This window comes from Nanorana parkeri, unplaced genomic scaffold (genome assembly GCF_000935625.1).
Source record: "Nanorana parkeri isolate BGI_ZX_2015 unplaced genomic scaffold, ASM93562v1 scaffold3849, whole genome shotgun sequence".
In the NCBI taxonomy this organism is placed as follows: domain Eukaryota; kingdom Metazoa; phylum Chordata; class Amphibia; order Anura; family Dicroglossidae; genus Nanorana; species Nanorana parkeri.
The window spans coordinates 18,978-29,648 of record NW_017310117.1 but is presented as its reverse complement, the minus strand read 5'-3'; the positions used below and the strand labels follow the sequence as shown (position 1 = coordinate 29,648).

The following is a 10,671-nucleotide window of genomic DNA, read 5'->3' as shown; positions in this document are numbered from 1 at the left end:
CCCCCCCCCTCCCTGAACACGGAAGGAGATGTTTTTACCCCAAACACACAACATGGCACCAGGCTGCGTCAGTGTCACTCAGCCCCTCGGGCACATCGTGTCATATGGCTGCTGATCTCTAACTTGTCTTTCTCTCTCTCTGTGTGCAGGTCTCTGCTTTCTACGCCGACACCCGGACACCTTTTCAGTATGACAGGATGCTGGCGCCAAGGACCAGCCAGTGCCAGGACTTCCTCTGCGGGACGCTGCAGTCTCCAAACATGTCGCCCGTCACCCAGTCTCAGCCTGTGCAGAGCCGCATCCCACCGGTGCTGTCCAGCATCATCCCCGTCCCCAGGCACAGGTCAGTCAGCTATGACACGCACTCCGTATCATTCAAAGGAATAGATCTGTTTATTAAATGCAACATCGTCTGTCAGGGTAGAGCACAGCCTTCTATTGTCAGCAAGGGATTTATTTAGATGGATATTGTCTATTCGAACGATTTCACAATCTCACGACTTGTCGAGTGACCCTGTACTCTGTTATTGCGGCGTCAAGTATCAGGCTCACGTAAAGCCAAGAACAAATGTCGGCTTACCTGCTCCTAGGTGTGGGGGCTGCATTAGTTTTTACTTTTTAATTGTCACCTGGTGATCCTGCAGCGCCCCACCCTGCCCACGCTTCCTGCAGCAGGAATGGCAGGTGTCCCCGTTCAGATGCGGCCGCTGTATCCATTGAAGTTGATGACAGCGGGCGCATCTGTAGCAGACGCTACATGGTATGATTATATGCGGCTTGGGATAGGTGACTTTTGCTGGACCCAGGATAGATGCGTCCACCAACAGTCCTGTACCATGTGTGCTTACAGATGCGGCCGCTGTATACCCATTCAAGTAAATGGCAGGGTAACAGCGGCCGCATCTGTAAGCACACATGGTACAGGACTGTTGCTGGACGCATCTATCCAGCCACCCTGCCATTTACTTGAATGGGTACAGCGGACGCATCTTGACAGGTGATCTAGGATTACTGCAGCAATTCCAGAACGCCTCGAGTCAATGTAGCCTTAGGAACCGTCTTTACCTGGAACAGCCGAGGCTGCCATGCAGTGTCTAGAAGTTGCCCTATCCTGATTCCTGGACGTGGTGCCAGATTTGGTGCAGAATTGTCACTGTGTGCCATGCTGCGTTCAGATGCGGCCGCTGTATCCATTGAAGTTAGTGACGGGGGGGACAGTGGGCGCATCTGTAGCAGACGCTACATGGTATGATTTATATGTGGCTTGGGATAGGTGACTTTTGCTGGACCCCCCAGGATAGATGCGTCCAGCATCAGTCCTGTACCATGTGCGATTACAGATGCGGCCGCTGTTCCCTGCCATTTGATTGAATGGATACAGCGGCCGCATCTTAACAGGTCAACTAGGATTGCTGCAGGGATCCCAGACTGCCTCGTGTCATTGTAGCCTTAGGAACCGATTTTACCTAGAACAGCCGAGGCTGCCATGTAGGGTCTAGAAGTTGCCCCAGCCAGATACCTGGCCGTGGTGCCGGATTTGGTGCAGAGTTGTCGCTGTGTGCCATGCATGCAGAAGTAGACGTTAACCACCTGACCACCACCCTTCAAAGTGCATGTAAAGCATTTTGTGCTAAAACAATACACTGCGCTATCTCCCCTTGCTTTGTTGGTCTTTCGGTGCGGCTGTCATTTATTTATAAATAAAAAGGGGGGGACATCCACAAGCTCGAATACTAATATTTATAAAATCATGTAAAGCATTTTAACCTAAAACAAAAGGTTTGGCTATACGTACACTTCAACCGTATATTTACTGTATATTGAACGGTGGGGAGTCCTTTTAACTCCCATATAGTATCATTGCACTGAAGCCGTGCAGTGTGTTTGTGAATAGCCCCCTACCCCTTTTGGCAGCAGCTCAGGCTGAGTAATATATTGTAAAGATCAGCAGCAGCGCAGTAGATGGCATTTGCTGCAAAGAACACAAAAAACAAAACAAAATGCAGATTTGTGACGGTAGAAAATGTCTTTTAGTAGAACGTCAAAAAATTTCACTTCATGGGACTGTTAAGAGAGAGAGAGCGGGTATAGACCCCTATTGGCCAGAAAAGGAACTGCAGCATGTTTTGCAAGGCCCGTGCAACTTCTTTATGTGAGACCCGGCTAATGTTACGTGTCTCAAGTGCAAATTTGACTGACGTGTGCTAAGTCTCAGACTCCTCTACCTGCCGATGTGAAGTCAGTGGGCTTCCCTACCATGCTTATTACATAATTGTCCCCAACATGTAGGGACAATCCAAGATTGAAGACTCGCATTTGTTACTGGGTCATTTGCTGTAATTGATTTATTTTCCTTTTTCTTTTTGTTTCCAATAGCTTGCAGAGGGTTTAGAACCCTTGTCAGGTTTTTATTGCTGTCTGTGTTTTCGTTAGGGGGATTCACCCTCTCTGGTCACAGCTGTCGCAGGGCTGAAAGCAATGCAAAGGATCCAGACTTTTGAGTTGGCGAGGTGCATTTGTTCCAGTGACAACTGTCCAAGAGGGAGTTTCCCTCAGTTAGGAGAGATCTCCTTTCACTTCCTCTGTTGTGTCTGCAGGACAGGAAGTTTAGAACCCCCCCCCCCCTTCCCAATGAGACACAGGGTATAGGTGTTTTTTTTCCCCATCCAAATGGGACAAAAAATAAAGGTTTGGCTTTATAGTTTTTATTTTTCTGTTCTCCTTTTTACCATTCTTCACTTTGCTGATTTCTTTCCGGCACATCAAATTTTAGATTTTACTGGTGAGCTATACACTAAAGGGGCCCAGAACTAACTGGCCCCTGCAGTCATCCTGACTGTCACCACTGGTCATGCATAGTATTGCTTACATCGGCCTCTGGAAAGGTGTATCATATACAGGGAATGGGGGGGGGCGGGCATGGACTGGATCTGCCCTTCGATTATTATTTGATTTGTGAGTGATGTTTGTCTAGTAAAATCTTTCTTTCTCTTTTCTTTCCAGGCTGGATGAGGCAATTGCAGCAGCCGCGCTCACTAGCTTGTCCTCGGGTCCCATGATGCTGGGAGCAGGTACTTCTATCTAGCTCACTTTATATTGTCATATCCTCCCTCAAAACCTTGGTGTGATCCTCATCCTCATCCACTCCCCTAAATTAAAGCGCTTTTCTACTTTCTGATCTTGGCCACTTGGAATCTAAATGAGGGCACTTAGCACGCATTACTACCCTCTGCAAGAGCCTCGCCAAGCCTGTTGTAGATGTCGGGTTTGTAGCTTTCACATCCTTGGCCTAGAAGTTGCTGCCAGCGCTTGGCTAAGCCAATAAGTTCTCCGGGGGTATAATAGCCCACTTTTAGTAACTTCGGCTTCAGTGTGTCTTGGTAATCCATGAAGAAGTCTATCAGCAGGGCTGGGGTAAATTTTGGGGTTTTCCCTTTCTGTATGAGAATGGAAGAGTAAAAACGATGGAATTCTAGGTCAGATGGCTGAAGTTAGAAGGAAACCTGGTTTACAACAGATGTATGGTTGATGAATGTCCTGAAATGGACATCGTAGACTTAGCCAATGCGGCTTAAGCCGGCTGCTTGATTCCTCCCTGGGGTCAGCGTCATTTGAACTCCAGAGTGGCCACGAGGTAGCTGCTTGCTACAATAAATTGTGCTTGGATTTAGTAATATCTGTGCTATGTAAATAGTCCCCTTGTACCTTGTTCATTATTCAGTATGGTCTTGAAATGTCCTCATGCTTTTCTTTCCCTTGTACTTGTAGGACGTTTTGGCGAGGCCTGTGCGGTGAGCTCCATCCTCACGTATAGCTCCAGCGCTTCCAACGGCTGCGACTATTACACCTCCTTCGCTTCCATGCCGTCTCCTCCTCAGCATGCCCCCTTGTCTACCCATTCTGACGCTGGCCTTGAGGATTCCGACACCACCCACTTCCTGTTTGGGGACCCAACTCCCCGCAAGAGAAAGGTGGGTCTTTTTTTCTTTTTAAACGTTTTCTTGCGGATGTTGTCGGCTAGGTGGCGCCTAAGCTTCCCAATGTGTTTAAGCAGAATTCCGGGCGTCTCATGTTCCGCTGCCTGTGGAAGAATTGTGGGAAAGTTCTCAGCACGTCTACGGCCATCCAGAAGCACATCCGGGCGGTGCACTTGGGGTGAGTATAAGTGCCTACTTTTTTGGCGGGGCCCAGGTTGTGTAGAGTGTGCTTGTGCAATGGGACTTTTTTTTTTTCCTCTTGCAGCCGATGCGGCGAGCAGGTCCACACCGATGGCGAGGAGGACTTTTACTACACAGAGATGGATGTAAATGTGGACACACTGACAGACGGACTGTCCAGCTTGACTCCCACCTCACCCACCACCACTGGCCCCCCACGCTTCCTCTGTCCAGGGTCCCTCGGAGCAGCTAACAGCACAGAGCTGCCCCTGATCTCCCCACTTAGCCTATCGGCACCTAGCACACTGTGCCACGTGCACACTGACCATGCCTACCAGGTGGGTTAATGTTATATGTGCAGTGAGGAATCATACTTTCTTACCTTCAGCTATTCCTGTTTGAACACTGGTGGGTTAAATCACTTTCCCTTTTCTTGTATCTCCGTGACTCCAATGACATGATTTTATTTTAATACTATAGTTCATCTCTGCCCTCTCCCGGGGAGGGTAATGACATTGTTCTATGGGCTGGAAAGTCTGGCATGTACCACAAGCAGTGTTGTCAGCCCTGTCCAGTTCTCCCGCCATGGAATACTGTTCTCCCGCCATGGAATACTGAACATCTCCCCTTATCTCATGGGGGGGTGGGGGGTATTCTTGTAGTCCAGTACGGAAGAACTTAATCAGGGCTGACATCATGCTTGGGATTTCAATGGAGCACAGGCACTGTGATCAGCTCGCCACAGAAGGTTAGGGGCTCACTAGATTTTTGGCAGACCATTATATATTTTTGTGTACGTGCAGGCATAAAACATAGTGAAATGTGCACGTATTGCAGAGATGTACTGCATTCTTGCACAGATATATACTTCAGAAGGCCCGTAGATCCTCTTATTAAGTAATCTTTGTATTTGTTCTAACATCCCTCCTTATTCTGCTGTGTCTTCTCCCCTTTTCCAATTATTCTTAAATGAACCATGACTTTGGGGGGTGGGGGTTGTGTGCAGTTACCTACCTTTTCACGTAGTTCCTTCTGTGTATTTCTTGCACACAGTCCCAATCCCTGTTATGCCTCCAGGTCCTCCCATAAAGCTAAGGGATTGCGGCTCTAAGAAAACTCAGTCGAATTTATTCAGGGTCGGTCATCTCTAGTGTTTAGGAAAGTTTTGCTGCTTTAAGACAATTCTGGCGTTATGTCGGCTATTTGTGTTTTGAATTTTTCTTTGTCGGCAGGCTCCCTCTCCCATCAACGTTTCTGTGACATCCAAGGTGAGCCTGTCCTGGCAGCCTCCGCCACTGCTCATCAAGGCACCTCCAGTAAGTACTATATCTTTCCTACATTGAGGGCTAGTTCACACCAGACACAGTGCGTTCCGGCCCGATTTGATGCCGGAACGCACTGGGTCGCATCCCAGCCGTCTCACTGTGTTCTGGTTGCGGAAGGGGCGTAGCGGTGCATTGAGGTCAATGGCACTGCAGCCACACATCCACCTCCCCCCCCCGGCTGCAGTGCGAACGCCCACACAGGAATGCGTGGCACATCAATGCCTGCATTCCTGTCAGGTGCGGATCAGATAAAATAGTGCTTGCTGAATCGGGCAGAACGCACTGCGGCTGCTGTGAACTAGCACTGAAACACGTGACACAATTTTTAATGATGACTAATTGGCTGTAAACACAGCTGCTTGGTGATCACGGGTTCCTAATGTGGTAAGGTCTACATGTTATTTGTGTTTTTGTAGGAAACCTGGACTGAGAGAAATATGCAGGGTGACAATGCCGACCTTTCCTGAATGCTAGTTGTTTGTTTTCCATGCTGGTCACATACTTTGATAAGCTGCTAACCCAGAACACACACAGAACCAGTAACAACTGCTGAGTGGCATCATTGGTTTGGGTTAGCAGCTTGGCAAGTATGAGAGCCAGTGAAGTGACTTGACAGCTGGAAGCTTTAGATAGAGGAACAAGCAGAGTCCTCCAGCAGAGCAGAGTATATCAGGAGAGGAGAGTTATAGAGGAAGAAGCAGAGTCCTCCAGCAGAGCAGAGTATATCAGGAGAGTTATAGAGGAAGGAGCAGAGTCCTCCAGCAGAGCAGAGTATTTCAGGAGAGGAGAGTTATAGAGGAAGGAGCAGAGTCCTCCAGCAGAGCAGAGTATTTCAGGAGAGGAGAGTTATAGAGGAAGGAGCAGAGTCCTCCAGCACTGGGCTAAGGTGTCTGTACACTAAGAGATTACTTGTGGGGATTAGTTAATGATTTGCTGACCATGGGCTGTGTATTGGTCGTCTCTGACCTTCGCAACCAGCCCTTGTCCACATGTTTATGGTCTATGCAGCACAGAACACCCGGTCACACAAACGTATACTCTTATTGGGTTTTACTTTGCCACCCAGAAACTTATGTGAGGTACAGATTTTTGGGCAGATGTTTTAGGGATGATAGGGACACCAGGTCAGGGCACCTATTCTTTGCTCTTATGGACATTTCTGGGCCACCTGCCTGACTGGAGAGGGAAGATTGTAAAATGAAATGAACGTCACACATCCATGTTGGTCTTACATATCTTCTGATGTCATCTTGCAGGTCCGCCCAACGCTGAGTATGGTAGATAGGAGGCCGCAGATCCTGACCGCTTCTCCCAATCCCAAGCCAATGACCGGAACACGGTGAGCATCTCCGTCTCCATCTGTCTCTCTGTGATGTGTGTTCCCGTGTGCCTGAGGGCCCGCTGGTCAGTGGTGTGGTGTTACCCATCGTGTTGATGTTTCAGCTAATCTGTGAATCTTGCGCTGTCACATGTCCGGCAAGTGGCGTAGGAATATGTGTAGCTTAGCAGAGGCCAGCCTCTGACCCAGGTCCATCCCCTTCTTCCTCTTCCCCAGGAAGCCACGAGGGGAAGCCAAGAAATGCCGCAAGGTGTACGGGATGGAGCGCAAGGAGATGTGGTGCACCGCCTGCCGCTGGAAGAAGGCCTGCCAAAGGTTCATAGACTGACGCGTACAATCACCTCAACCCGCCCCCAGGGGGGCGCACCCGAGCTGCCTCGGCTCTGTTCCCAGCAAGAATTTGTTTCAGGACACTTGTGATACAGCTGATATTTTTATAAATGGATTGTATTTTTGTTTTCTACGGTCTGGAGCTGCACACAGGAGACGGTCATTGCTTGAGGAGCCCTCTTCAGGTAGCAGCAGATTCCTGAGGTTCCTGCTACTGAACTGTTGGTGAGAAAGAAGAGAATCTATCATCGTGAGACATGTTGGGGGGAAGAATGGGAGGGAAAGGGGTGGGATAAGGCGTGTTTTTACATTTTAGTTTCTTCCTGTTTTGTAGGGCGGTGTTGAACTCTCGCTGCACTTTGCTTTGCACTTTGGGGATGCTCTGTGGGCGGTTGGGTGGACTGAATTTGAGGGACGGGGGTATTCAGGTGCAAAGGGGAATATATTTTAAAGGATACCTGTTGCTTGCTTACAATGACTGAAGCCGTGATGTCACTCGGGATGTTGCTTGTGGCATCACTAGCCTAGCTGACCATGTGACAGGTGCATTTTAATGGCACAGGGGGGCTTATTCACTAAGGCGGTGCCGCGATCCATTGCAGCCAATCAGTGTTGATCTTTTTTTGTTTTTTCCCGAACTGACTGTGGAGCACTTACATGGGGCTGTCGGGTAGCAGAGCACTGCTATGTGGAATAAGCCGGAGAGGGTCTGATAGACCTGAAATGATAGATTATAATATGTTTTTAACGTGTAAACTATAAGGCATGTCTCCTGCCTGCATGGTGTAGGTCAATCTGCACATCAAGGAATCGGCGCAATCTCAATCGACGTGTGTGATAGGCCAGCAGTGAGGAGATGTTAGAGCCCTTGTCAGGTTGTCATTGCTGGCTATGACTTTTAGATTGATGTACTCCTCTCTGTCCTGGCGACCATTGCTTCCAGCACAGAGCGAAATGGGGAACTTTTTTTTGAGTTATCTCGAGAACAGGAATAAAGGGGGAAGCTTCCAATGCGGACACCTGTTCTGGTGACAACTTTCCCCTTTCATTGGAGATTTTTTTTTTTCTTACTTCCTGTTGGGTCTCTGGGACAGGAAGGGAAGAGAAAAGCTCCCTTACAGGACACAGCAGATAATAACCTCACCGGGCTTTACAGGGCATTGGCTTTAAGTATACTCTACAACAGCCTGGGTTCCGTTGAGCCCTGAGGGGGTTCGGGGTTCCTTGAGGTGTGGCTGATTGACCTTCCATCTCACGGTGCCTGCATAATTTTAGGCCCAAAGCCACTTAGCAGAGCCAGCAGCGTGACATCATTGATCTTCTTAGCTGTCTGTAAAGGGGGGGGGCGTTCTTCCATTAATTAACTTCAGCAGGGGTTCCCTGAGACCCGATCATTCATTAGGGGTTCCTCAGGAGTTAAGGGGTTGACAAAGGCTGCTCTATAGGATGCATTATATTTTTGCAGGCAAGGAGCAATAACTTCCAAGCACCTTATCATGCAAAAAAACTTCTAAAAACTCCCTCATCTGCACGATTGTGAAAGGGGGTGGGGTGGTACTTTATGCTGCGTAGCTCGCTGAAGATTTGTGATGCCGCTGATTGAGGTTGATTCAGTGATATCACTGTTTTTTTTACGGGAGCCCATAGGTCTGACTCTGTGATGTCACTGGCTCTGAGGGAGCGCATAGGCCTGACTCTGTGATGTCACTGGCTCTGAGGGAGCGGATAGGCCTGACTCTGTGATGTCACTGGCTCTGAGGGAGCGGTAAGGCCTGACTCTGTGATGTCACTGGTGGTGAGGTAGCTGATGGGTAACTTGACTGTTTCCAAGAGTGATGCCACTGGATGTGAGTTTGCGGATAGGCTGTGATTGGTTGCGTAGTACTGATGTAGTGATGTCATTAGCTCCGGGGGAAATTGATCGGCTGCCCAGGAAATTCCGTTCACTGTGTAAGATGGCTGCCTCTACTGTGTGATAACCAAACCGTCCCCTTCCCAATTTAGCCGTGCTTGCTCTGATCCCTCATCTTTTATAGGGTGCAATCCACACACGGACAGACAATGGAAGAAGAAATTGTACTATCAACAGCAGGCCACACCAGAGTTATTTTCTTGGACAGGTGACACTTACCGTCTGCTGCTTCCAGGGCGGTGAAACTGAACCTATTCAGCTTGGCGCCAACCGGCACCATCGCTCCGATAACTACAGTACAGCCCAGCGGGTGCAGACAGGTAACTTCCCGCTCATCTGGTAGATGAGATTATCACTGCTGATCGATGTCGGGAAGAACGTGCTCCGTGTTTGCACACCGATGTGAGTAGAAGGTGATTGATAACCGTCATCTCTCTCATTTGCTGCCTCATGTGTTTAGAGTGAGCATTGATGATATTGGGTGAAGCGGAGCAGTGTGTTTGCAGAGGGTGTAGTGGCAATGTAGAATGCGAGACCAGGCAGGTGGTATGGACTACTCGTCTGCAGTTCAGACAGCTGTCACTAGTTTATCATTGTACAAAGATGAGAGCGCAGTAACCAATCATCTATCACCCATTTGCTCTGGGTTGCTGTCATTCGCTAGTTGCCTTATCAGACCCGCCCTTCGCAGTCCGAGCTCCACCCCCGGCTCCAATAACATAATACTAAGGGGGCCTTTTACTGTACGATTGACAACTGTCTGCCGTTCTTAATCACGCGCTCTTGCCAGTTTTACATGAATTTCCTGCAGCTTCTTTTTCTTCTCCATTTATTTTTTTTATTTCCCTTTTACAAGTTTGAAGTTTCCATTTTTACAATGCTTTAAAAAACACGCAGAAAACAGCGCCTTGCTTTGCGATTCTGTGCGTTAAAACTGAAGTTTAATCTGCTTACCCTTTGCTTTCTCTGGTTCCTTCCTCCCCACCTCGCCAACATGCTAATGATATAAAAAAAAAGCTTTCCATTATAATTGCATACCTTATTTTCCCCCCAGTGTCATCTCTGTGCTTCTATATGCAGATCAGAGCTGGTAGGAGGGTGCTGTGCGTAGCTTCCTAAACATCACAGTACCCAGCCTCAGTACACGTTTCAAGAGCCCTCAGCCCTGATGCAAGCAGTGTACTGGGTCTTGGGGGAGGAGTTATGCAAATATGGAAATGCCTTGACGGGTGGATGTCAGTCCAGGAGGAGTGGGTGTTCACAGGCAGGGTGCATCTGCTTGCAGACCATCCACGTGTGATGCTAAACCTCCATGGTTGAAAGATTGAAATCCAGTAAAAGAAAGGGGCAGGCCACAGACAGGCTATGCAGGGAAGAGCTAGATAGTGCTGGAGGTCCTAAAGCCAGGAAATGAGGTGGGCTCTATCTGACTTGCTGCAGCTTCTAATGCACATTGTGAGAAGCTTTCAGACTGCAGTGATATCAAAGGAAGCAGATTCAGTCCAGGAGAGGAGCCGGTACAACTGTGCAAAGACTGAAGGCAAGGCCGGAGGTCAGATAGAAGACTGAAGGGAAGGGCCGGAGGTCAGATATAAGACTGAAGGGAAG

At 48.6% G+C, this 10,671-nt stretch overlaps 1 protein-coding gene across 1 annotated transcript; it reads left to right on the top strand.

Annotated features, from left to right (window-relative positions):
* Positions 1 to 142: 142 nt before the first annotated feature.
* Positions 143 to 7,378, top strand: LOC108803544 (zinc finger protein 704-like). The gene is made up of 8 exons (XM_018575377.1): positions 143 to 343; positions 3,004 to 3,075; positions 3,767 to 3,971; positions 4,055 to 4,155; positions 4,243 to 4,495; positions 5,390 to 5,473; positions 6,739 to 6,821; positions 7,038 to 7,378. The coding sequence occupies exons 1-8, from the start codon at positions 198 to 200 to the stop codon at positions 7,147 to 7,149; spliced, it is 1,056 nt and encodes a 351-aa protein (XP_018430879.1). The 5' UTR covers positions 143 to 197; the 3' UTR covers positions 7,150 to 7,378.
* Positions 7,379 to 10,671: the final 3,293 nt, after the last annotated feature.

Bases quoted from the DNA above. Each gene is read 5' to 3' on its own strand.
- LOC108803544 (XM_018575377.1), top strand. From the start codon at position 198: ATGCTGGCGCCAAGGACCAGCCAGTGCCAGGACTTCCTCTGCGGGACG. The intron at 3,076-3,766 runs TTCTATCTAGCT...CCTTGTACTTGT, and splicing joins ATGATGCTGGGAGCAGGTAC to AGGACGTTTTGGCGAGGCCT. The intron at 6,822-7,037 runs GTGAGCATCTCC...CCTCTTCCCCAG, and splicing joins AAGCCAATGACCGGAACACG to GAAGCCACGAGGGGAAGCCA.